This window comes from Emys orbicularis, chromosome 3 (genome assembly GCF_028017835.1).
Source record: "Emys orbicularis isolate rEmyOrb1 chromosome 3, rEmyOrb1.hap1, whole genome shotgun sequence".
NCBI lineage: Eukaryota > Metazoa > Chordata > Testudines > Emydidae > Emys > Emys orbicularis.
Window position 1 is genome coordinate 138,296,895 of NC_088685.1, and position 27,816 is coordinate 138,324,710.

The 27,816-nt window shown below is 48.3% G+C and overlaps 1 protein-coding gene across 1 annotated transcript in view; it reads left to right on the top strand.

Annotated features, from left to right (window-relative positions):
* The window catches only part of MTR (5-methyltetrahydrofolate-homocysteine methyltransferase), an 83,550-nt gene that overhangs the window by 43,006 nt on the left and 12,728 nt on the right, over positions 1-27,816 (top strand). The window contains exons 20-25 of the mRNA XM_065400849.1: positions 1,200-1,352; positions 2,038-2,145; positions 6,711-6,811; positions 15,800-15,867; positions 17,840-17,960; positions 24,928-25,009. Of these exons, the coding sequence (XP_065256921.1) occupies positions 1,200-1,352; positions 2,038-2,145; positions 6,711-6,811; positions 15,800-15,867; positions 17,840-17,960; positions 24,928-25,009 (633 nt within the window). The remainder of the gene's footprint in view (positions 1-1,199; positions 1,353-2,037; positions 2,146-6,710; positions 6,812-15,799; positions 15,868-17,839; positions 17,961-24,927; positions 25,010-27,816) is intronic.

The following is a 27,816-nucleotide window of genomic DNA, read 5'->3' on the forward strand; positions in this document are numbered from 1 at the left end:
CATGCACAGTCAAATGTGGAACTCCTTGCTTGGGTATGTTGTGAAGGTCAAAAGTATAACTGGGTTAAAAAAAATTAGATAAGTTCATGGAGGATAGGTCTATCAGTGGCTATTAGCCAAGGTGGTCAGTGACACCACCCTGTGCTCTGGGTATCCCTAAACCTTGGAGTGCCAGAAACTTTGACTGGATGACGGGATGGATCACTCGATAAATTGCCCTGTTCTGTTCATTCCCACTGAAGCATCTGGCACTGGCCACTATCAGAAGATGGAATACTGGGCTAGGTGGACCTTTGGTCTGACCCAGTATGGCCGTTCTTATGTTCTTATTACTCCTGGGAGGATTCTGAGTGACTGCACGCCCACAGAAAAGGCACATTCCCCCCCCCCCCCCCCCCCCGCACAGAATTTCTGTGCTTCCCTGCAGAAAACTGTAGGGAAGGTGGGGGTGGGGTGGTCCCCTCCAAACAGAGGTGAGGCATGGAGGGGCACATGGGTTTACATGCCACTGCCGCCACCCCCTCCCCCCAAGCCCCATTGCCCCTGCACCCGGAACCCCGCAACGAGCCCTGTGCATCCAGATCTCCCACTGAGATGCCCTCCCTCTGATTGCCCCACACAGAAACGTCTCACACCACACCTGGATCTCCACACACTAAGCCCCTCCACACTCTGCTGGGCTGAGCCTGCCTGCCCATACCTGGTACACCTGGCACAGAGTGGTAGGGCCCCAGGGTGTTTCTGGGGCAGGCCCAGTCCTTGCACTGGGTTAGAGGTAGGGGCTTCAGTGCAGTCAGTGGCCTGTGCTCCCCACTGACATTCTGGAGCCACATTTATTTATTGACAAATAAAATTTGTAGAATTTTAAAATATTGTGCACATAATTTTTAATATTTTTGGTGCAGAATTCCTTCAGGAGTATCTTATGCATATTTTAATGAGAGCAAGGCTGTCCAAGAAAACGTAATTGAAAGATAGTTATGACGCATTCTTGAAGATAAGCAGTCTAAAGTTGATCAATTTTTGCTTTTGTGATTTTATTTATTTATTTTAAAGGACTCTGAAATTTTTGGGGAGAACACACACACATATACACACACTGTGTGTGTGTGTGTGTGTATATATATATCTGTGTGTGTGTGTGTGTGTGTGTATATTTATTTTATATATAAAATAAAAATTTTGTAAAAATTTTTCAGGGCATTGAAAAATACATCATTGAGGACACAGAAGAGGCAAGATTAAACCATGATAAATATCCCAGATCTCTGAACATAATTGAAGGGCCCCTGATGAATGGCATGAAAGTTGTTGGCGATCTTTTTGGTGTTGGAAAGATGTTTCTGCCTCAGGTAAAGAAGGGAATAACCCCTGTCTCTTGTATTGCCACAAGTTTAGCCTAACCTCTCTATCATCTCTCCAGTTGTTGCTTATAATAAGTGTCCATAAATGGTTCTATTCCAGCTTCCCTTTCCAAAGGAAATGGAATGTTTGAATTCTAAAAACGTAGGTGTAGCTATGAAGATGTTGTTGTTTTTGGTTCTTTCATTGCACATGACCCTTCTTTGTAGGTGGGGTTTTGTTGGGTTTTCTGTTTTGTTTCTTCCCTTTCTTTTCAATTCCCTGTCTTTTTTCCAAACCTTTTTTTCCGTGCTGCTTGGTGGGTACCTCTTTGACCATTGCATTGTAATTTCATCTTTAGTGGACTTTACTTAAGGGCCTGATCCTGAAAAGAGCTGAGCTCCCTCAACTCACATTGACCTATTTATGTTTGGTGGTTACTAAGCACCTGTCAGGATTGGGCCCCACAGCCCTGCTCCTACAGTGAGCTCCATGCAGGCACATCCCCATTGAAGTCAGTGGGGCTCCGCATGGAGCAGGGGTTGGACAGCATGGAGCTCACTGCAAGATTGGGATCTGTGTTTGCAAATGTGTATTTTGGTTTGCAGGTTTTCTGTGACTGGTTAGAAAAACAGGCTGTTTGAAGGGCTGTAGTTTCTCTTGTCTGACACACTTTTCCTCCATTTGTCAATTCAGGTGATAAAGTCTGCTCGAGTTATGAAGAAGGCAGTTGGCCACCTCATTCCCTACATGGAAAAGGAAAGAGAGGAAAAGAGAGCTAAATCCGGCAGCATCGAAGAAGAGGCAAGTTGCGCTCCCTTGTGCTGTAACTCTTTAAAACTAGCTTTCACTGAAGTCACTGAAGCTGGGCTATTGATCTGTATGAGCTGTTTGATTTTAAATAGGGTTACCATACATCCGGTTTTTCCTGGACATGTCCAGCTTTTTGGTAATCAAACCCCCGTTCGGGGGGAATTGCCAAAAAGCTGAACATGTCCGGGAAAATACCGGCCGGGCACTTCCCCTCCCGCGGCTGCTCTGCTCCTCCCCTGACTCTTCGGCTCTGTTTAAGAGCCGAGCTGCCCGAGCGCTACCGGCTTCGGGCAGCCCCCTTGCCTCCGGACCCCAGCCGCCGGCCGGGCACTTCCCCTCCCGGGCTCCAGCTGCTCCGGCGGCTGGGGTCCGGAGGCATGGGGGCTGCCCGAAGCCAGAGCGCTCGGGCAGCTCGGCTCTTAAACAGAGCCAAAGAGTCAGGGGAGGAGCACAGCAGCCAGAGCCCAGGAGGGGAAGTGCCCGGCCGGGGGCGCAGGGTCCGGAGGCATGGGGGCTGCCCGAAGCCTGAGCGCTACCGGCTTCACGGTTTGCCGGGCAGCCTCCAGACCCTGCGCCCCCGGTTGGGCGCTTCCCCTCCCGGGCTCCAGCTACGCTGGGGAAGCGCCGGCCAGGGGCGCAGGGTCTGGGGGCTGCCTGGCAAACCGTGAAGCCGTTAGCGCTTGGGCAGCCCTTTTCGCGTGGCTGGGAGGGAGGAGGGGGAGTTGGGGTGGGGCCGGGGTGGGAAAGGGGTGGGGCCAGGGCCCCGTGGAGTGTCCTCTTTTTTTATTTTTTAAATATGGTAACCCTATTTTAAAAACCTGAAATCTGGGCCAGGCACACCGAGGTGTGTGAACCTAGGCCTAGTTCCAAGTGGATCTTGTATGAATTAGGGCTAGGAGTGCAAATCACATGGCACGCTCAGGCTCTGCATGGCTGTGACCTGAAGCCAAACACCAGAACTTCTGTGGTTGGGTCTGAAATGTCGTATATTTTTTTAGTTTGAACTCAAAGTTTGTGGAATAAACGCTGGTAAACTGAACCTGACAAATCCCATATGGCTTTAGCAATTATCAGGGCCCTGGATGTGATGTCATATCTAAATTCTGCAGCAAGATCTGTTTTCTGCAGTTTGTCAGCAGCAGATGTTGTGGCAAATGGAAATTTCTGTAGCCGCATAATGTAAAAGAATTTAAAAAAATAAGGGAGAAACACAGAGAAATGGTAAATCTAAAATTTGTAAGTTTTCTTGGGCTTTTCCTTAGATGAATACTTTTCAATGGATTTATAGTTTTGTGCTGCAGACATCAAGGCCTCTTGATATAGAATTTATTTTCCAATTGCTATTGATTCTTTACATGGTTATGCCTTTCATGAAATAATGGTTAAATATTTTTTTTAAATGCTGAAAAGAAGAACTTGAATAGAAAAATTCTGTATAATCTAATGGGAGAGAGAGAACGTGTCTTTTCTCTTTCTCCTCCCTTAGCCATCTCTTATGGATTTTTCTCTCTTCTGACGGAGAATGATTTTGCAGACTTTTCTTCCCTTCCCCTCCATTCCCAGCAGCAACATATTCTTTGCTTCTGCTGCTCTCTGTTCCGAGCCAACTCCTGTCTATTTTAAGTTGTGTGCACTCTAGTATTCCTCTTTAGGGTGACTGCCTGTATCTGATCCTGATTTCAAGGGGTCTTGGATTGGGCCCCACGTGAGCTTTGAGGCTTCTGTGGCATGTGGTGAACTCTGTTATGTCACCAAAGAGGGAGGCAGACAAAGTTTGAGGGATTTTAAAAATAAGCAGGAGCTGACTGTATGTAGATTGCTGCTCTGATGGGGAAGGTGGGAAAAGGATGAGCAGACCCTCCTGCAGCTTCTGCTGGATGAGGGTTATAGAGCCTTCCCCTGGAAATATTGCCCCTGGAGATAGCTGTTGAGCAGCAGGAGAATGCCTTGCAGCCTCCATCTGAAAGCACCTTTGCACACTTGACAGACTTTTCACTTTTTCATGGTTACTTCCAGGACCGTTTCAGTCACTGAGCTGCAGGGATGGTGAAGCCCTACCTATTGCATGAGAGGACAAAAGATCTGCAACCAGGGCCGGTGCAAGGCTATTTCACGCCCTAGGCGAAACTTCCACCTTGCGCCCCCCCTCTGGCCCGGGGAGCCAGGGCCGCCCTAGCTATTTTGGTGCCCTCCGCAGCCCCTCCGCGGGGGGGCTGTGGGGCCCCAGGCCTCCACGGGAGGGGGGGGCTGGCCACTTCCTGTGGGAAGTGGAGTGACCCGGCCCAAGCCTGGTTCGCTCCCCTGGCTCTCAGCCACGCTGCCGGCGAGTGCAGGGGGGCGGTTCCCCCCTCCCCCAAGCCCGGGAGCCAGTGGAGCGGAGCAGGCTGGGGCCGGATCGCTCCACTTACTATGTGGTGAGTGCAGTCGGGCCTGGCTGCAATCTTCAGGGGAGTGGGGGCGGGGCTGGGGCGGACCAGGGGTTGGAAGAGGCGGGGTTGGGGTGGAGCCATGAGGAAGAGCTGGGGAGCCCCCTCGCAGCAGCTCCCCGCCCTGTGGTGCCCCCCCTCTGCCCGGGGCGCCCCCCTGCGGCAGCTCCCCATCCCCCCTCCACCCGGGGAGCCCCCCCACGGCAGCTCCCCGCTCCGCCCTGCGGTGCCCCCCCGGGGCAGCTCCCCGCCCCCCCCTCTGCCCGGGGCGCCCCCCCGCGGCAGCTTCCCATCCCCCATCCACCCGGGGAGCCCCCCCGTGGTAGCTCCCCGCTCCGCCCTGCGGCGCCCCCCCTGCGGCAGCTCCCCACCCCAGCTCACCTCCGCTCCGCCTTCTCCCCTGAGCACGCTGGCGCCGCTCCAGTTCTCCCGCCTCCCAGGCTTGCGGCGCCAATCAGCTGTTTGGCACATCAAGCCTGGGAGGGGAGGAGAATTAGAGCGGGGGCGGCTCGGGGAGAAGGCGGAGCGGAAGTGAGCTGGGGCGAGAAGCGGTTCCCCTGCACGCCCCCCCCGTTACTTGCTGCGGGCAGCCCTCCCCGTGCTCCCCTGCCCCAGCTCACCTCCACTCCACCGCCTCCCCTGAGTGCGCTTTTTGGCGCCCTGAACCACTTGGTGCCTGAGGCCGCCACCTAGTTCGCCTAGTGGTTGCACCGGCCCTGTCTGCAACCACAGCCAGTAGCAGAACAAAAAGAGCAATTTGGGCGCTCCACCTTATTTACAGCAATTGAAATGGCCATGTTTAAATAGAATACATCTAAAATAAAGTACTTGTCTAGTATAGATTTTATTTTTTTCTTTCCCCTTAATTTCATTATTTCCTTAGAGCTTTCATCTCTGGTTAAGTCTGTTGTGGTTACTAAGGTGTGGTGTTCTCAAGTGCCCCCTCTCCTAAAAGAGAAGTATTGTTAAGATATTAGGAGATTAGCCATTTCAGTAAACAGCAGTATCCCTGAGGAGCCAAGGATTTGCAGGTGATCAGAGATGCAAGCACCTCACAAAAAGACTTATTACTGAGAGCAGCAATGATTGCTGAAAGAACGCTTCATTAGTAGGCACGCTGAAATTTATGGAGATGCATAATGGGAAATGTTCTAGCAGGCCCAGAAAAGGCACCGGGGTCCCCAAGAAGGAGATCTGGTGTCTGTTCCTGGATCTGTATAGGAGATAAGATACTCAAAATGTATATTTCTAGTTATATTTTAATATTCAACATTCTCCCCTCTGCCTGGGCTCTGCTTGATGCAGGGAAGGGGGGGAGCCATCATGGTGCCTATGACAGCTCCCTGTCCTGCACCAGCCCAGACATGGGATCATAGCAGCCTATGGACTGCTCTAAGGTATGCCACTGACATAAGATTCTTGAGGGAGAATCACTATAGGGGAGCTCTGCTTTTGCCACACCACTGGCAGTGCCCTCTGTGCCAGCATTGGGGGTGCATCTGGTGCAGGAGCTCCTTCGTCCAGATTTACGCCCTTGGTAGGTTCTGATCATCAAGGGGAATTCTCTGCTGGCCATTGATGTCCAGAATCTGGCCAATTTGTGTAGTTTGTGTCATATAAAATAGCCAGATTGGACTAGAAGTCTGGACCGTTATTATTGATTTGTAGAAGATTCTAACTCTTTTGGTGTGTGTGAAACTTTACTCCTCAATCCCTTTCCATCCATAATTCATTTCCCTTTCAATACAACATTCAAAATAGATCAAAATTATCCTTGAGGCCCAAACATGCACTTGGTTCTGAGCAGTCGTGCTCCGTTGTTCTAATTATTTTATCTAATTAAACTATAATATTAGTGCAATTGTTATTTTTTTAGAGCAGAGGTACTACACAAGTTCAAGTCTATGTAACACTAACGAAATAGGGTTCAGCTCTAAAACAGTTGACCAGTTAAATCAGTCTCAGAAATCAGTTACTTTTCAGTTAATAATTGTCATTAATATTGATTTGTGTAGCAGTAGCACCTAGGAGCCCCACTCGTGGACTAGGACCCCATTATGCTAGGTGCTGTACAAACAAATCGAGCCTTCCTCACAGTTATAAATACTGAGATGTTTGTTCATCTTGCAGGACCCTTACCATGGCACAATAGTGCTAGCTACTGTAAAAGGAGACGTACATGATATTGGCAAGAATATCGTGGGAGTGGTACTAGGCTGCAACAATTTCAGGTAATGAGCTTAGCCGTTTATGTCCTTGTTTTCTTTACAGTATAATATTCTCTTCTAAATTACAATTAAATATTTAATACTAAAATTTGTTGTGTTAGAAGAAACTAGAGTAGGGCAAAAAGCAAGGGGCAGGATTGCTAGTCCTATGAGTTAAAAACAACAACAACTAAACCCACAAGATTTTAGAAGAAAAATAAACGTTGGGTTACTTTTATGTGCCATCTTGCTTTTGAACCTTTAAGGTCCTTATTTTTCAACTTTTCTTCACAGCCACAAGCCCTTGAAACTTGAAAGATTTTGTGAATGTTTTTAATTTTTTTTTTTTTTTTTTTTTTTTTAATTTAAGCTGAGAGGCTCACCTAAGCACTGAGGCCCCACCATCAAAATCCAGGGGAAGTACCCACAGGAAAAACCCAGCTTCCTGCCATCAGCTGCAGGGAAGAGGGAAAAGCGAGGGTTTAAGCCAGGGTACTGTCCCAGGATCCCGCTTGGGGCCTCTATTTTATATCAGCCTCTGGCTAATAGGCATCTTATAAATCTGAAGTTCTTCCCTTTTCTAGCTGCTGGAAAGAAGATGAAACTTTTTTGTTGTTGTCCCTTATCCAGAACATCTTGGCTGTTGCAAAGGGTGTGGAGATTAGGAGCAAGCAGAGTACTTGGATACTTGGCTCCTCCCTGACCCTTTGTTTGGCTTCTTTTCCCCATGAAGAACTCCATTGTCTGCCAGAGCAGCATGGAACTGACATGATTCTTGTTGGTTTCGCTGCTGCCCACATGGTTGTGAATAGCAGCTTGTGGAACTGACCAGAAGCTTGTCAGCTTTGCTCCACTGCTGCTTTGCACAGTTATGAGCAGTAGCAGAGGTACTTGAGCTACCTGTGCAGATTTAGAAAGGTGACACTGTATTGGTTCACTGTAAGAGTGTTTGGAAAGTTATTTGCACAATCATAAGGAATAGAAAGTTAGTTTTCTTGTAAAGGAAAGCATAAGTTCTACATAAGTTTGTGGTACAAGTTGCCTCAATTGCCCAAATGAAATGGATTTTTTGAGCCCTGATGTTAGTTTTTTGTATGTGTTTTATTCTGTGCCTCTCTTCGTGCCCCCTTCCCACTTAAAATTTACCACCTTAATGTTTTACCATCAGTAACTTATTGCTTACTACTTTTTAAAAGCCTTCACCACATTAGTATTTGAACAAAATTTCAACAAAATTGAACAGAAAAATGGAAGAATGAGTGAAGTTAAATACTATCAAAATCATAGTTTAAAATACATCTATTAGCCACCAAAATTGTTATATGAAAACATCACTGCTTTCCATACTACTTGTGTTTAGTTTTATTCATATCTGTTCCCTCTCCATCCCTATTTAATACATAAATAAAAATACCATGCACATTTTTTAAAAAGTCATACTGTGCAGTTTCTCAGTCCCCTTCTCTCCCTGATACTTTATCATCTGAAATCCCTTCAGAAGCTGAAAGTCCTCCAGGGTCACAAGTATTTCCAAAAATAATAAACCTGCAAAAATGGATCCACCCCTTTGCCTTCAGATTTCTGTTTTCTTCCTCTATGATAGAATGCTGCAGTACTGGGCCAGTGGTTTATAATGAAGTGTTTTGACCTTCATTCAAAAATGCTCTGTTCTTCTTCAAGTGCTTGCTCATATCAATTCCAGTTAGGTGTGTGTGCGCACCGCGTGCACGGATGTCGGAACTTTTTCCCTAGCAGCTACCCGTCGGGCCGGCTGTGGAGCCCCCTGGAGTGGTGCCAATATGGCGCTCTATATATGACCCTGCTGGCCTGACCCCTCTCCCCCTTCAGTTCCTTCTTACCGCCAGTGACCGTTGTTGGAACAGTGGTCTCTTGCTCGCAAGTGCTCCACTTCTCCCTAGCTGCTCTGCTTATCTACTGTGTATAGTTACCCTATTGTTAGTTATCTTTAGTGTTAAGTATAGTGTTAAATATAGTTGTTATCTCTTGAAGGGGTTTCCCCTTCAACGAGTGCCCTACGGGGCTACAGGGCATGCCGTCTCAGGGCTTCAAACCTTGCAGTTCCTGCAGCAAGCCCATGCCCACGGGCGACCCCCACGACTCCTGCCTACGGTATCTGGGAGAGGCCCATCAAGCAGATAAGTGCAGGATTTGCGAAGCATTTAAACCTCGCACTAGAAAGGAAAGAGACATTAGACTTAAACAACTCCTCATGGAGTCTGCCCTTCGTCCGCCTCAAGACCCAGCCCCGAGTGCCTCGGTGCGGAGCGCCCCCCTGGCGGTGCCAGCTACGGTGCAGAAAAGGGACTTGGCACGCTCTTCTAGGGCCCAGCGATATCCCATGGCCCAGAAGTACTCTCCCCGGCACCGTTCCCACTCCCCGGCCACCCGTAAGAAGCAGGCCACAGAGAAGCCTCCACAAAGGGACACTATTAAGGGCCCAAAAGCAAGCTATTCCGCTGGTTAGAAAAGATAGAAAATGTGGCAAAAGACCGCCTTGGCTTAACCACGAGATCTTGCATGATCTAAAAAATAAAAAGGAGTCATATAAAAAATGGAAACTAGGACGGATTACAAAGGATGAATATAGGCAAACAACACAGGAATGCAGGGGCAAGATTAGAAAGGCAAAGGCACAAAATGAGCTCAAACTAGCTATAGGAATAAAGGGAAACAAGAAGACTTTTTATCAATACATTAGAAGCAAGAGGAAGACCAAAGACAGGGTAGGCCCACTGCTTAGTGAAGAGGGAGAAACAGTAACAGGAAACTTGGAAATGGCAGAGATGCTTAATGACTTCTTTGTTTCGGTCTTCACCGAGAAGTCTGAAGGAATGCCTAACCTAGTGAATGCTAATGGGAAGGGGGTAGGTCTAGCAGATAAAATAAAAAAACAAGTTAAAAATCACTTAGAAAAGTTAGATGCCTGCAAGTCACCAGGGCCTGATGAAATGAAATGAAATGCATCCTAGAATACTCAAGGAGCTAATAGAGGAGGTATCTGAGCCTCTAGCTATTATCTTTGGAAAATCATGGGAGACGGGAGAGATTCCAGAAGACTGGAAAAGGGCAAATATAGTGCCCATCTATAAAAAGGGAAATAAAAACAACCCAGGAAACTACAGACCAGTTAGTTTAACTTCTGTGCCAGGGAAGATAATGGAGCAAGTAATTAAGGAAATCATCTGCAAACACTTGGAAGGTGGTAAGGTGATAGGGAACAGCCAGCATGGATTTGTAAAGAACAAATCATGTCAAACCAATCTGATAGCTTTCTTTGATAGGATAACGAGTCTTGTGGATAAGGGAGAAGCTGTGGATGTGGTATACCTAGACTTTAGTAAGGCATTTGATACGGTCTCGCATGATATTCTTATCGATAAACTAGGCAAATACAATTTAGATGGGGCTACTATAAGGTGGGTGCATAACTGGCTGGATAACCGTACTCAGAGAGTTGTTATTAATGGTTCCCAATCCTGCTGGAAAGGCATAACGAGTGGGGTTCCGCAGGGGTCTGTTTTGGGACCGGCTCTGTTCAATATCTTCATTAACGACTTAGATATTGGCATAGAAAGTATGCTTATTAAGTTTGCGGATGATACCAAACTGGGAGGGATTGCAACTGCTTTGGAGGACAGGGTCATAATTCAAAATGATCTGGACAAATTGGAGAAATGGTCTGAGTTAAACAGGATGAAGTTTAACAAAGACAAATGCAAAGTGCTCCACTTAGGAAGAAAAAATCAGTTTCACACATACAGAATGGGAAGAGACTGTCTAGGAAGGAGTACGGCAGAAAGGGATCTAGGGGTTATAGTGGACCACAAGCTAAATATGAGTCAACAGTGTGATGCTGTTGCAAAAAAAGCAAACATGATTCTGGGATGCATTAACAGGTGTGTTGTGAGCAAGACACGAGAAGTCATTCTTCCCCTCTACTCTGCTTTGGTTAGGCCTCAGCTGGAGTATTGTGTCCATTTCTGGGCACTGCATTTCAAGAAAGATGTGGAGAAATTGGAAAGGGTCCAGAGAAGAGCAACAAGAATGATTAAAGGTCTTGAGAACATGACCTATGAAGGAAGGCTGAAAGAATTGGGTTTGTTTAGTTTGGAAAAGAGAAGACTGAGAGGGGACATGATAGCAGTTTTCAGGTATCTAAAAGGGTGTCATAAGGAGGAGGGAGAAAACTTGTTCATCTTAGCCTCTAAGGATAGAACAAGAAGCAATGGGCTTAAACTGCAGCAAGGGAGGTCTAGGTTGGACATTAGGAAAAAGTTCCTAACTGTCAGGGTGGTTAAACACTGGAATAAATTGCCTAGGGAGGTTGTGGAATCTCCATCTCTGGAGATATTTAAGAGTAGGTTAGATAAATGTCTATCAGGGATGGTCTAGACAGTATTTGGTCCTGCCATGCGGGCAGGGGACTGGACTCGATGACCTCTCGAGGTCCCTTCCAGTCCTAGAATCTATGGATCTATAAAGGCCTGAGGTGGCAGTCGCACCCCCGGCAGGGCATGGTGTGGACCAGGGACATAAGGCTGACACGCTTTCCAGTAGGCCTTGTCCCGCACGGGCCCCCGCTCCCCAGGGGAGCCCTGCACCGCCGGACTCCCCGCAGTTGCAGGTGGAGGAGGTCACACTGCCCTCCACGCCTCACACCTTTGAGGCCACCAGAGGCCTCATTGAGATGATGGCACTCAAGTCCCTGGTCTGGAGGCCTACACCAGCTTGAGCCCCGGCACCGTCAAGAGGCAAACTGGTGTTCTTTGGGCCGTCTGCTCCCAGACCAGCACCACCGTGCCGCTCTGAATCCTGGCACCGCACCCATGCTCTGCGCCGGTCTGACTTGCGGCACTGGTCTCTCAACCCCGATCCTCGGAGCTGCTCCCGCTCAAGGTGGTCATCAGCTAGCAGGTCGTGGTCCCACTCGAGGTCCAGGTCAAGGTCTGAGACCTTGCGGTACCGCTCAAACCGGCACAGCTCCGCACAGCGGCACCGGTCCCCATTGCAGCACCGTACCTCCCCACACCACCACCGCTCTCCGACATGGCACCGCTCTCCATTGTAGCACCAGTCCCCAACACGGCACTGTTCACGGTCACACTCCTGTGGCTGATCTCCACTGAGGCGAGGCCCAGCCTCTCGGCACCGGTCGACCTCCTGGTACCATTCCCCACAATGGCACTGCCGGTCACCGTCCGGATCCCGCCACCCCGTACGACACCCATCCCGCTCTTTGGGGGACGCGGAAATCCCCCTGGTACAGCGCACTGCCCCTCTTTGGCCGTCCCGCTCCCAGTCACCCTCCCTCAGGTCAGGTAGGGCATCAGAGGTACGCTGATCAAGCCTGGGCAGTATCGAACGGGACACCTCAGCACCCTACTGGCAGTTCTGGACCCACTGGGCGTACCACCAAGCCCAGGGTGCTCCTTCAGGCGTCGCACCACCTTCACGCTCTGGGTCACGTATTCCTGAGGCAACCATCAGTCGTCATCCTCCGGACCCCACTCAGTCGTGGGATCCAGCCCCATCCTCGGTGGAGGCTACACCCGGTGCCTGGGAGGAACCAGATCCAGTGGACCAAGGAGTGGTTTCGGACCCAATCTTGCCGGTCGCCACCTCCTCGTCCTCTCCTGATGAGGCGGTGGCGGGTACATCTGCATCTGTCCCTCCACCCATGTACTATCGGGCCTTACAGGAACTCCTGCGGCGAGTGGCAATCAAGTCTCTCAACATGCACACCCCGGTGACTCAAAGAAAGCCGTTTAAGCCCCAGCCCCCCCAGCAGCGGTCTTTCCCCACTAGACCCAGGCAGGATTTCTCCCACAGGAGAAATAGATACACCAGGCGCAGACCATCGCATCCTCCCTCCAGGCAGGGCCAGGGACAGTCTAAAGCTCCTCCAAGTCCTAAGCACCCATTTTGAAGATGCACACGAGGACGGATTACCAGTCCATACCCCGGCCAGTTATCCTCCCTTTTTGAACCGTCTATCCCGCTTCTATCATGCATGGTCCCTTATTACATCGGACCGGTGGGTCCTCCGCACGGTAGAGGCGGGCTATTCTATCCATTTCTGCTTCTTCCCGCCCTCCCTCCCCCCTTGCCCGTCCCTCTTCAGGGACCCCCTCACAAGCAACTCCTTATTCAGGAGGTCCAGTCCCTCCTCGCCGTAGGAGCTATGGAGAAGGTACCTCGGGATTTCAGGGGCAAGGAGTTCTACTCATGCTACTTCCTTGTTCCCAAGGCAAAGGGAGGTCTATGACCCATCCTGGACCTAAGGGAACTCAACAAACATATCGTCAACTCAAAGTTCTGCATGGTCTCGTTGAGCACGATCATTCCGTCCCTGGATTTGGGAGACTGGTATGCCGCCCTCAATATGAAGGACGCTTATTTTCACATTTCAATCAACCCGTCTCTCAGACGTTTTCTCCGTTTCATAGTAAACAAGACACATTATCAGTTCATGCTCTCCCGTTCGGCCTGTGCACAGCCCCCCGCATCTTCACCAAATGCATGGCAGTCGTGGCAGCCTTCCTTCATCACCACCATGTGCATGTCTACTTGTACCTAGACGACTGGCTCATACGAGGTTGATCTCGCCAGCAGATAGAATCGCAAGTACAATTGGTCAGAGACACGTTCGACCACTTGGGCATTATTCTGAATGTCAGCAAGTCTGTTCTCCCCCCAACACAAACAATAGAGTTCATCAGGGCAGTCTTGGATGCAAACTGGGCGAGAGCGTTCCTCCCAGAGGCCCGTCGTCTAGCCCTCGCGCAGGAAATCACCGGCCTTTGCCACTTTCCCATCACCACGGCGAGACAGTGCCTCAAGCTGCTGGGTCACATGGCGTCCTGCACCTATGTGGCGCAACATGCCAGGTTGCGACCCAGGCCCCTGCAGGCGTGGCTCATGTCTGCATATTGCCCGAGCCACGACAGTCTGAACATGGTGCTGACCGTGCCGGACATATCCTCGATTCACTACACTGGTGGCTGGACCCTCATACAGTAAGCATCGGGGTACCGTTCCATTCCCCCCAGCCCACTCTCACATTGGTAACAAATGCGTTGGCGCTCGGCTGGGGAGCGCATCTCGGGAGCATGACGACTCAAGGCCTGTGGCAAGAAGAGGAGATAGCCCTACATATCAACATCAAGGAGCTCAGGGCAATCCACCTCGCGTGCCAAATGTTCCTGTCACCCTTGCAGGGCCACTGTATAGCGGTGCTGATGGACAATACCACGGCCATGTTTTATATAAACAAGCAAGGCGGAGCTAGGTTGTCTCCTGTCTGCCAGGAAGTCCTCCTACTGTGGGAATTTTGTCTAGCCCACTCCATCCTTCTCCAAGCCTCATACCTTCCAGGCATTCAGAACGTACTGGCAGACAGCTTGAGCAGACGGTTCGGCCGGATGTCATCCACTCCATCTTCCACAGCTGTGGGTTTCCCCGAATCAACCTGTTTGCCATGCGAGCCAACAGGAAGTGCCCAACCTTTTGCTCTTTCCGGGGTCACAGTCAGGGCTCGATTACAGACGCCTTCCTGATTCCATGGTCCGGTCAACTACTGTACGCCTTCCCGCCATTTCCTCTCATCCACAAGGTGCTTCTCAAGGTCCACAGGGACAAGGTGGACGTCATTCTGGTGGCTCCAGCTTGGCCTCGCCAGTGCTGGTACCCCACCCTCATGGACCTGTCGATCCGGTCCCCGATCCACTTACCTCACACGCCCAATCTCATCTCGCGGCTATCTCAGCTTTTCACCTGGGCGTTTCCGGGTGGTCAGTGTTTGCACACCCTATAGTGAGTCGTTTCCTAAAAGGGCTGGAAAAGATCCATCCTCCAACGAAACCCCCGGTGCCCCCCTGGGACCTTAATTTAGTTCTGTCACGTCTCATGGGTCCTCCTTTTGAACTGCTAGCCTCCTGCTCGCTACTCTACCTCTCCTGGAAGGTTGCCTTCCTAGTGGCCATCAATTTTGCTCGTTGCGTTTCGGTGCTACGGGACCTCACGTGCGAGCCCCGTATACCGTCTTTCATAAGGACAAGATACAGCTCAGGCCTCACCCGGCCTTCCTACCAAAAGTCATCTCCCGCTTCCACGTCAGCCAGGATGTTTTCCTACCGGTCTTCTATCCAAAGCTGCACGCCACCCTCCGGGAGCAGCGGCTGCATTTGCTGGACGTTAGAAGGGCGCTTGCCTTCTACGTAGACCAAACGAAGCCGTTCCAAAAAACAACCCAACTATTCGCCATCCTAGCGGAACGGATGAGAGGTTCGCCGGTCTCCTCCCAGCGGATATCCTCCTGGATCACAGCGTGTATTCGTGCTTGCTATGACTTAGCGAAGGTCCCTCCGCCTATCGTCACGGCGCACTCCACGAGGGCTCAGGCCTCATCAGCAGCCTTCCTGGCACACATCCCCCTCCAAGACATCTGCAGGGCTGCCACATGGAGTTTGGTGCACACCTTTAACTCGCACTACACCATCGTTCACCAGTCACGTGATGATGCCGCCTTCGGCAGGGCAATTCTCCAGTCTGTAATACCTTGACTGTGACCCCACCTCTGAGGTAAGGCTTGGGAGTCACCTAACTGGAATTGATATGAGCAAGCACTTGAAGAAAAAATGGTTACTCACCTTTTTGTAACTGTTGTTCTTCGAGATGTGTTGCTCATATCTATTCCATTCCCCCCCACTTTCCCCTCTGTCGGAGTAGTTGGCAAGAAGGAACTGAAGGGGGGGTCGGGCCGGCAGGGTCATATATAGAGCGCCATATCGGCGCCACTCCAGGGGGCTCCACAGCCGGCCCGACGGGTAGCTGCTAGGGAAAAAGTTCCGACATCCGTGCACGCGGCGCGCGCACACCTAACTGGAATAGATATGAGCAACACATCTCGAAGAACAACAATTACAAACAGGTGAGTAACTGTTTTTTTTGTTAACTTTAAGAAGTCTTGTACCATTACGTTTCTTTTCACAGAGTTATCGATTTAGGAGTTATGACTCCGTGTGATAAGATATTGAGAGCTGCTATTGAAAACAAAGCAGGTACAGAGATTTCATTTGTACTTTTCAACTGTTTGATTTTAAACACGTTTGAATTATATTGCTGATGAGGCATACTTTGAAAGTTTGAGAAACTTATGAACAGCATGGCAATGCAAAGACTTTAGCATAGATAAGTCAGAATTTAAGTACTTATCTTTTTTTATTGTTATTGCTACTTGTGTTTGGTATTTAGTTGACACCTTTTATCCAGGGATTTCAAAACACTTGGCAAAATAATACCTGTGTGAAATGGTAAATCCTATTATACCCGTTTCACAGATGGATAAACTGAGGCTTGGAGAGGTTAAGTGATTTGTCCAAGGTGTCACAAGTCAGAAAGAGAGATAGGAATAGAACTCTTGGCCTCTAGAACCATTCTGAACTTGTAAACCAGTGCATGTTAAAACCAGAATTCATCTTTCTAGGACAATAAAGAACTTGTCTGGACGAAGTCCCAGTTGCTATCAAATTATGGCTTGGAGAATGGGAACTATGCAGGAATACAGATGGGGAGGTTTGAAAGGACCAGTATGGTAGATGAGGGTCCCCAAGGGCTGTGTGTATAGTAATCCAACTCCTTATGCCTGTCCTCTCATGGCTGGGCATGGTGTAGCAGGTTCTGTCACCTCTAAAGCCCCCGACCAATGGCCACTTTGGCTTGGTGGTGGTCTCTTTTCCTGGAACTCAGCCCTCCGCCCAGGTCATGATTTAAATCCACCCCTTCCATGGTAACAAGAAGTCCAGCAAACCAAAGTCCAAAACCTTGTATCAGGTCCTCAGTCCCAACTCTGGGCCCTCTAGTCCTCATGTTTTTCTCTCAGGGGCTTCGTTGCACCTTCTCCAGTGGCTGGTAGGGGAACCTAGGCCCTCCCGCTCCTCTGGGTTCCAGCACAGGGCCCTGCAGCGAGCAGGCAAGGTCTGCCTATTCAAATCCAATCCTGCTACCTCTCTGGGCTTCTTCCAGCCATAGCCTTTTACGAGGCCTTATTCCCACACTCTTCTCTAAGGGCCAAGGATTTGCAGGATTTTTGCCTGGAATCCCCCAATCAAATTCCAAAGTAAAAGTACAAAAGAAAACCCAACTTCTGCCTTCTTTGGGCTTGTTCATTCATCCCTCTCTGGTATTCTGTTATGTTCCTCAGCTGAGCACTTTCCAGGGCTTTCTTCCTGGAAGTACAGATTCTGCACTTTTATCAGGGCTCACCACTGGAGCCTGCTTCACCCTGGTGGCTGCTGCATGTGTCTCCTGGCCTCTTGACAGACGATCCCAGGGCCAAATCTCCCCTTGGTCTCTCTCCTCACAACCGCTCTAGTCCCAGAGAGTTCCTTCCTCTCCTCCCTGCAGCGCCTTTCTGCTCCAGATGTTCTGCCTTTAAACTATACCCTCTCCGCTGGGACTCCTCTTTCACTGAGCCTGCTCCACACTCCAGGTGCAGCCAGGTAGCATAACTGGCCTCTCAGGCCCACATTAACTCTTTCAGAGTGTGTGCGCGGTACACACCCCATCACAGCCTTATTTAAATTTTGAGACTGTGGTACCTTGACCAAAATTTCAAGAAGTGGTTTCTGCCATCTGGTTCTTCCATCTTGGATGCCTAACATAAGACACCTTAGGCCTCAAGGTGGGTTGGGAGGTGCCACTGGTGGGCCCCTCCCAACTCCAGCTGGAGTCAATAGGAGCCGCACATGCTCAGTACTAGGCCCAAGGTCTCCCAGGTTGGGCACCCAAAATCCTTTGTCTCTTCTGAAAATTTTGTCTCTTCCAGTTAGGTCAAAACTATCATCCAGTTCTTCTGAAATACTATCTTTTATTAATAACGGCTGTGTTTTTACAGTACACTTTCTCTCTTTGGTGTCTGAAGCACAAAGCTGATTTTATAAAGTTTAGCTACAGATGAAAAATTGTATTAGGTAACACTTCTTTCCTAAGTAGATTTTTTTTTTTTACCCATCTTTGTTTAATCTGTAATAGATATAATTGGCCTGTCTGGTCTTATCACGCCTTCTTTGGATGAAATGATTTTTGTTGCCAAGGAAATGGAGAGATTAGAGATCAAGATTCCTTTGTTGATTGGAGGAGCAACTACATCTAAGTAAGTAAGATATTTTGAGGGAGAGGAGTGCAAATATAAGATTTTTTTTTTTTACAATACATAGAAGGGTAACTCTTCTCCCTGCCATGTACTGCTGCTGTTATAATTTTCATCTCGAGGCTCCCAAAACACTTTTACCACCCTCACAACACCCTCATGCAAGAGGCTGAGCAATTTGGCTCTGATCCAGCAAAGCACTTCTGAGTGTACTTAACTTTAATCATATCATGATTATGCCGTCATGGCATGTCCCAAGGATGCTATGTCCCTTTGCAGATCGATCACCATGCACATTCGCCTTTAGCTAGACTTTAAGCATATGATGATTCCATTGACTTCAGTGGGCCTACTGACATGCTTAAAGTTTAAGCATATGTTTAAGTTTTTTGGTGGATCAGGATCAGTGTGTGCAGCACCTTGAGGATTGAACCCAGGGTCCCGTTGAAGCAGGCTAAGGGAGGCACATTCTGGCCACTTGCCCACATGCCGCTAAATATCGAATTTGGTAGTCTCAGTTTGGGACTGTGATCTCATTCTCTCGCATACATTAAAATGAAATAGTGTTGTTGTTATGATTTTCTAAAGAACAATATTGACAGTTAGTTGACATCTAATATGAACTTTCTGAACATATTTAAGCAGGTGACAACTCTGGAGATTGCAGAAGTCAGTTCTTGACCCTGTCAAAGTGTTAGCATCGCTTCTTTCTTTACCAGCAGCTTGTGCATATTCTGATCAGTGCTCTGTGGTTCCATGAATCCTGGACCAGCTGGCCTTGACAAAATGGTCCAGTAACATTACAGGGACTGACTAGATTAAGAAGACGTCTACTGTCACAGCAATCCACCCTGCATTGTGATGTAAACTTTAAAATAACCTTTAAACCTATGAAATAACCTTTTTACTTGCATGGATCTCATTCATTCCCTATAATGTTGAGATTTCAAATATTGATACTTTCAGCAAAGCAATTTTGTCCTAATTAGTGGAGGGCTACCTGCTTCCAACCCTAAATGTTAGTCATTTGTGGGTCCCAATGCTTCGTCATTTTGAAACAGCCTTACACAGTTCATTCATATGAAGACAAAGTAAACTACAAGCATATAAGCTTCATCTCAGATTTTGGAGAGTAATAACTTACATATGTGCATTTTACTATACAGTAGGGGTTCTCAAACTGGGGGTTGTGACCCCTCAGGGGGTCGCAAGGTTATTATGTGAGGGATTGTGAACTGTCAGCCTCCATCCCCAAACTCCGCTTTGCCTCTAGCATTTATAATCGTATTAAATATAAAAAAATGTGTTTTTTAATTTAGAAGGGGCGGTCACACTCAGAGTTTTGCTGTGTGAAAGGGGTCACCAATACGAAAGTTTGAGAATCACTGTTATACAGTGTAGTTTTATGTATATGCATATATACAAGTGCGCAGACACAGAATACAATGCATGTAAAATGTATTTGGACTTTTAAATCAAAGACACTTGCTTCATCACAGATTTTGGAGAATGAGGCATTTTCTTTATTACTCTTCAAAGTAAAATAACACATATTTACTTTTACATTCAGACAAATACACTTCAAAGGCTGTTTCTGAAAAGCCATCTGCACTCATCCTCTGTAGTCCAAGTTGCATCCATTCTAGTTCTTTTCCATAGATGAATGTCAATATTACAAACACCGTCATTACTTGGATATGGGGAAAATAAGTTTGGCTGAGGGAGGAGGAGTTGCACAAATCCACAAACAGGATGTACATAGTTGGGTGTCTTTATTTTGAGAAGCACATACTTCCATTATTACTCAAATGTCTCTTAGTAATTTCAGACATAGACATAATGGCAATGTATTACACTTGATGATTTTATGAAAGATAATTTAAAAAAATCAAAAAGATGCACTCACACTGTATAATCGTGCCATGTATCTGTCCATTCAGATTTTTTCCCACCTTTGCATATTAAAATGAAGGTCGGAAGAGGTTTGGACCTTAAGCAGATATTATATCTTGTTGACTGAACCCCCAAATATGTTATCAAAAGAAACAAAAGAAAGATCCAAAAGAGGTAGCTTTCACAATTATACTGCAGAGTTATCCATAATACATACGACCTCACCCGCCTTGTGTCCAGCTGGGACCAACACTGCTACAACATCACTGCATATAAAGATTAATATGAGAACGCAGTGGAAAATGTTACTTTATTTCCCTCCTTATGGGCTATATTTTTACATTGCATTGTTAAATGCACAACTCAAGACTTCAGCACACAAAATTGATGGTGCAAAAATGTGGAATTATTTTCACTTCATTTACACTTCTGAAATAATTCTAAGGTCGTAGATGCTTAAATTCTGTCTCTTTTTTTTTTTAAGTTTAGAAATTAAACATTGAGTGCAAGTTTAAAGTACATATAAGCACCTAAATAGATGGCCATGCCTATCTAGTTAATTTTTATTCTTTCTTATATGGCCCCCATTACTGTAGTTTCTGAGTGCCTCACGGTCTTTATTCTCAAAACACCTCTGTGACCTAGGGAAGTGGTGTTATCCCCATTTTACAGATGGGGAGCTGAGGCACAGATTGAGAAGTGACTTGCCCAGGGTGACACAAGAAGTTAGTGGCATAGCAAGGACTTGAACCCAGTCCAAGGCCAGTGCCCAAACCATGGACCCATCCTTCTGCCCTTTGCTCTCCTGTTTTGGTGTGTAATAAATTTTGCATATCTACATGTTACAATTATGTGTGTGTAATTCATTTTTAATTACTGCATTACTGGACACATCTGTCAAAACTAAGTACCACAGGTAGTCGAGTGTGCAATTTGGCGGTGCTGGAAGCAAGAAATTAAGGCTGTTGGAAGCCCTAGAGCAGCTGAGAAGATGGTCATTGCAAAGAACATTTTAGAGTCTCTAACTTAATAATTGTGGTCAAAATCTAACTCTGGCATAAGGGGGCGCACCACTCTTGGAAACTGATGCAGCAAATTCTGTAATGACATAAATGGTGGTGTAAAGTTACATGGTGGGCGTAAGTTGGTCAGAAAAATGCTCTTTTGGCATTCGTTTGATGTGCAAAGTGAGTGTAACTTACATGGATGGCAAAGGACAGAATGAGATGAGGCTACAAGAAAATTTCCTGAGTTTCATTCCTGTAACTCGCCCCTTGACGTGTAAGTGATACTTGGTTTGCACGCCCATGAAATGCCTCATCAATTCCACGTACGCTACTTTCACCAAATCCATTTCTTGACCAACTTACTACTACTTCGAGTGATTGCTCATGTGCATTCCACAATAGGTGTGCGTGCTCGCCACGTGCACCGGTGCCGGAAGTCTTTCCCCCAACAGTACCCGTAGGGGAGTGCCCCTAGCGGCCCCTGGAGTGGCGTCGCTATGGCGCAGTATAAGGGGTGCTGCAAGCTTCCCCCACCCTCAGTTCCTTTTTGCCGCCAGTGAAGGTGCGTCGGAACTGCTCTGCTCCAGCTTTGCTGTAGCTTCCCTCTTGGACTCTGTTAGTTCATAGTTAGTAGTACCTGTAGTTCAAAGTAGTTTAGTTTAGAGTTAGTTTAGTGTGCCCAGGTCGGGTCATGCCCAGTGCCCTGGGCTTAAAGTTGTGTGACACTTGCAAGCGGCCGATGCCCGTGAGTAATCCGCATGCGGACTGTTTACGCTGTGTGGGGGAAACGCATCTCAGCGATCGCTTCAAACCTAGGACCAAGAAGGAGTGGGATATTCGGCTCTGAGCCATTTTGATGGAGTCGGCCCTGACCCCGACACGGTTGCACCGTTCCAAGTCGGCACCCTGGCATCAGTGCACAGTGACCCTTCAGTGCCTTCCACCGGCCGACACCGCTCCCCATCTACGGGACACTCCAAGAAGGCACAAAAGAGGTCTTCTCCGCCGAGACACCGGAGCAAGACCGGGGCAGAGACTAGACCCGCGTTGGGCAGCTCTCGGTCCCCATCAGCCTCCCAGCCTCCGACACAAGATGAGTGGAGTAGCCCGGCCTACTCCGTGCCAACCTTGCCGGACGTTCAGGTACCCTCCACACTGGAGGCCCTACAGGTGGCTCGGGATGTTATATCTCTGCCGGTACTGGGGGCACCGGCGCCGTCGGCTTCCCGGTCCAGAGGAAAGCCACCGCTTGGATCCCTGCAGTTGCTGCCTGGATGGTATCGTTCACAGTCTAGGGAACTTTCTCGACACCGTTCACCGCTCAGCAACTGCCCCATGTGCAGTCTGCGCCGGTCCCCATCAATCCCCACCAGGTTGTCTGGCTGGGTACCGACTGGCAGGGGTTCCAGGCACCGCTCCGCTCGAGGGACCATAGACCTCGCAAGGAGAGCATGCCCCGTCAAGACCAGGACAGACAGCATCTGAGGTCCTTGTCTCCGAGAGCCTACCGTAGCCCTTCGCAGTACGGACATCGACGCCATTCCCGTTCTAAGTATTGCTCGAGGTCCCCGCCAAGGCACCGCTTCAGCAGCCCCAGACGTCGATTGCCGGCACCTTGCTGTCGCGGATCCGCCCGTCGAAGCCGGTCACGGAGCAGCTGCTACCGGCGGTACTCCCGCTCCAAACCAGGGTCACGGACTTGTGGTAGCACCGTTCCCGATGCCACCGGTCGTCCTGGTCCCAGGATAGCGGCAGATCATATGCCAGCCCAGCCTCCCTTCACAGTCGTTAGTCGATGGGCCAGGCTAGTCAGGCTGAACAGCCTGCTCCACCGGTGCCACCGCAGGTGCAGTGGCACCGAGTTCCTTGGCCAGCACCATGGTACCAATGGGTCCCGTGGCCCCCTACACAGCCCCCCGTGGTGGCTCGTTCGGTGGCCAGAGCCTCGGAGAGACCGTTGGTCTCCCTCTCTCAGCCTCCCAGGAAGGAGTTGGTGGAGGCTTCATCCCTGGTTCCGTGCCCGGAGGGGTACCAAGTGGGTCCACATGGGTCAGGACATCTTCCTGCCGGTGCTCTGTCCCAAACCCCACGCATCCAGTGAGGAGCGCCACCTCCACATGCTGGATGTGAGACAGGCTCTGGCTTTTTACTTGGAACGTACAAAACCGTTCAGGAAGTCTTCGCAGCTGTTCATCGCCTTGGCCAAACGCATAAGGGGTCAGCCGATCTCCACTCAGTGGCTCACCAACTGGATCACCTCATGTATTCGTACCTGTTACGACCTGGCGGAAGTCCCCCTGCCACTGATTGTGAGGGCACACTCGACTAGGGCGCAAGCCTTGTCGGCTGCATTTCTGACCCATGGTCCCCATCCAGGACATCTGTAGGGCTGCTATGTGGTCATTGGTTCACACGGTCACCTTGCATTATGCGATCGTCTCCCAGACCAAGGAGGGCACCGGGTTCGGCAGGCCTGTACTCCGTCCCGAGTGTCTGTGAACTCCTACCCACCTCCAACAGATATAGCTTGGAATCACCTATAGTGGAATGCACATGAGCAATCACTCGAAGAAGAAAAGACAGTTACCTTTTCCGTAACTAGTGTTCTTCAAGATGTGTTGCTCATGTCTATTCCACATCCCGCCCTCCTTCCCCTCTGTCGGAGTTGTCTAGCAAGAAGGAACTGAGGGTGGGGGGAGCACGCAGCGCCCCTTATACCGTACCATAGTGGCGTCATTCCAGGGGTTGCTAGGGGCGCTCCCCTACGAGTACTGCTGGGGGAAAGACTTCCAGCAACAGTGCACATGGCAAGCACGCACACCTATTGTGGAATGGACATGAGCAACACATCTTGAAGAACACCAGTTACATTTTCTGTAACTACCTTATCAAGTTGTAGCGGGATTTAATAAGATAGCAAATTGAGCAAGCAAGATATTGCTTGCTAGTGGAGTCACACATGTTTTCACACCATTTGTCAGGATGAATTGCTGAAAAGCAGGGCCGGCTCTGGCTTTTTTGCCGCCCCAGGCAAAAAAGCCTCTGGCCGCGCCCCCCCCCCCCCAGCGGGGGGGGGGGGGGAGGGCGGCCGGAGCCCCGGGGGGAGGGCGGCGCTCTCCCCCCGGCGGCCGGGGGGCAGGGCGGCCAGAGCGCCGGGGGGAGGGCGGCGAGCCCGGCCGTGGCCCCGCTCTCCCCGGCGGCCGGAGCGCCGCCCCCCTCCAGGTGCCGCCCCAAGCACAAGCTTGGTGGGCTGGTGCCTGGAGCCGGCCCTGCTGAAAAGACCAACTACATAGAATACACTGGGCTAGGATGTGATTTGGCACTCCGTCCCTCTTCAGCAAAGTGCTTTAGTGCATGCCCAAGATCAGTGGGACTCAGATGTGTGCTCCAGTGCTTTGCTGAGTAGCGATGGACTTAAATGCTGTGCTGAATTTTGGGTGTGTGAGTGTGAGAGAGAGAGCAAGAGAGACCATGTCTCCCCCTAGTGACTGGTCCTTGCAAGGACCTTGCAACTTACAAAGTTCCTCCTTCAGTTCAAGTGAGTGGGTGCTTGTACTCTTGGGTCAAAAGTCTGTGTTAGTGGAACTCTGTTAAAGGACAAGAGGCCTACTTAAAGAGAAGTACTTGTAAGATGTACAGAAGGAACTATAATTTTTTTTCTGGTGGGTTTAGCCTTGAACGTCAACCTCACGGGGTATTATGAGGCTTGATTAATTGGTGAGCACAATTCTGTTCTGTGTTACAACCTTTTAAAAGTCAGTGAGGTTACATGTAGGGTAAGCTGGCACAGAATTTGGCCCAATATTTGTAAAGAATTTTGATACCCTTGGAAGGAGCCACTATACATATAAATTATATCTGTGCTTATTGATCAATTTACAGCAGATGAATGGATTAATGTCATCTTCTGTTCTAGTTGTAAATTTAGGATTTCGTTGTCTGCCAAAAGAAATCTTGGCTTTTTAAAATCTTTATAAAAAGCACAAGCTTGACAGTGTCTCAGTGCATCATGGTTTTGAAAAGCCTTGTACCTTGGCAACACTTACTTTTGTTCTGTTTTCCCATTTCAGAACACATACAGCTGTGAAAATTGCCCCACGGTACAGCGCACCGGTCATTCATGTCCTGGATGCATCCAAGAGTGTGGTGGTTGTAAGTTCTGGATCACGGTTCTCCCCCCTCAAACAGACACACCCCACCCCACCCCTTCCTGTAGTGCTGTATATTTTATAAGAAGTGGTCTGATCCTGCAAGTTCACTGTGGGTAAAAGCCACCCTGTGCATGGGGCTAGATCAAGGCCTGTGCACCAGTGAAATCCCACTGAAGCCTATTTTGAGAGCTTAAGTGGGAATAAAGTTTTGCCTAAGTCTTGAGCCGGCCCTTAGCAAAGGGTGCATGTGCAGAACACCCATTCAGATCCCTTTGCTTAGCTTGTAACTCTTAAGAATGTCACCAATAAGCCTCTTCCTGCTTTTTAAAAGTTAACTCCTACAGACAAGGCCTGCCTGGTAGTACTCATCATGACACTGTCACCAAAAGGAGGAAACCCGTGGTCAGGGATACCCCCTGGTTTCAAGGCTGGGTTGAGTTCATTGCCAAGCTGGGGAGTGCTCATAGTGTGTCAGCAAATGAAGCAGTGCTTGAGGTTTTTGTCTTGCCAGTATCCTTTGCAGGCCAGTTCATGAGCTGGACATCAGGCAACTTCCCCTTGGAAGTAACATTCCACATGATCAGGGTGTGGCCAATATATGGATGAAATGGAGGATTACAAAATTATTCTTTAGGAACTCACCGGTTTATCAGTTGGAATCATCTCTTGCATTGAGAGCTGGCCCCATGCTGATACAAAGTAAGATTTGTTCCCTAGACCCAGCACTGCAGTACATTGTTGAAGCTGGTCGTCTCCTTAAGGCGTATTGTTTTAATCCATATCAAATGCCTACTGTATAAAATTGCCAGTATAATATCTACATAAATAAGCACAAGGAAATGCAAATGTGATGAAAAATAAATATCTGCAACTCCCCCCCACTGTCTCTATATCAGATTTGTATGGTGTTGTTATGCTGCTTTTGAATGCTTAAAGCAGTCATGGACAAAATTAAATATTTTAAGAACAGACAAATATCATAGTGCCACTATACAAGTCCATGGCATGCCCGTACCTGGAATACCATGTGCTGTTTTGGTGACCCCCATCTCAAAGAAGATATATTAGAATGGGAAGAAGTACAGAGAAGGGCAACAAAAATGGTTAGTGGTATGGAACAGCTTCTATATGAGGAGAGATTAAAAAGACTGGCACTGTTCAGCTTGGAGAAGAGATGACTGGAGCGTGGGGGATATGATAGAGGTCTATACAATTGTGAATTTTGTGGAGAAAGTGAATAGGGAATTATTATTTACCCCTTCACATAACACACGAACCAGGGGTCACCCAATGAAATTAATAGGCAGCAGGTTTAAAACTAACATAAGGAAGTATTTCTTTGCACAATGCGATCAACCTGTGGAACTCATTGGTAGGAGATGCTGTGAAGGCCAAAAGTATAATTGGTTAAAACAAGAATTAGATAAGTTCATGGAGGATAGGTCCATCAGTGACTATTAGCCAGGGTTGTCAGGGTCACAACCCCATTCTGGACACAGAAAAAGCCCTGGGAGTCTGTCCATGAAGGAAGAGGTTTACCTAGAGGAGTTGTGGGGACGAAAACCCGTGGAAGGCAGAGCAGGAAGAAACAGAGGGGAAAAAGTAGTGAGTGGGTGTCTGTAAGCTTCTGACTGCTAGAATCTGTGTCTGGACGACAGGGGATGGATCATTTGATAAATTGCTCTGTTCTGTTCATTCCCTCTGAACCATCTGGCACTGTCCACTGTTAGAAGACAGGCTACTGGGTTAGGTGGACCATTGGTCTGACTGAGTATGGCCGTTCTTATGTTCTCATGTAGATTGCAACATGAATAATAGAAATCTCAAATTCCATGCTTTTGCTTGTAAATATATTATCCTGGGGTTGGCTTATGCTTTTTTCAAACTTTGATTCTTCACATTGAGTAATTTCTTCTTGGGAAACACCTACAGTACTGTATCTTATAGATATGCCCCCTTGACTCCATAAAAATATCATTTTCATACTCCACACTGGATGCCTAAAAGCAAAGTATATGTTAACTTTATGGACTCTGGTTTTTCAGTAAGCCAGAAGTTTGAAGAAGCTTTGAGGATTTCAAATTTTAAGTCTTAGTTTTAACATGAACTCTAGAAGATGAGATTGTTTTAAGTGATGAGTTTTCCCTAAAATGTTCTTTCATTAAAGACAGCATGCTTTAAATTTTAAAGGAAAGTAAAGACTTAAAGTACTGCCATTGAAAATGACTAATGGTAGAGAAGACAGTTGCTCAAAGGACCTAATAATCCGCTCCAGGGGTAAAGGAGATAAAAAACCTTGAGGATGTGGAGAAAAAAGGAGTGTCGCCTTCATTCCATCATCATTTCTCTTCCATATCCTCCCAACCTCAGGGAAACTTCTCTGTAGGCCTCAGGATCTACATTTGGGAAGGGGATCTGCCAAATGCTGGCAGAAACAGAGGACAGCTGTGCTCTGTGGTGTCATTTCTCCTGCCTCTTACCTGCAGTCCCACAGAGATTTCCCCACTGGAGTTAATGCTAATGGGGGTCTGCATTTTCTTACTGGATTCGCTCTTCTGAAACACCCTCAGGTGGGACATTCCCAGGGGAAGCAGCTGCTGGTATGAAAGATAAACCCTGTGCCTCTGCAATGCTTTTATGTGTATGTCCCTGGACTAAAGCAGATCCAATGAGACATAGGGTTTCTGTGCATCAGCCTCCCTGCCCATTCTGTGGGAAGAAAATGCTTGTTATGGACATAATCTAAGCAACATTGTGAAAAAAAGGTTTTTTTAGGATAAAGTTGAATTGCCTGAGTTTGGGATTGCA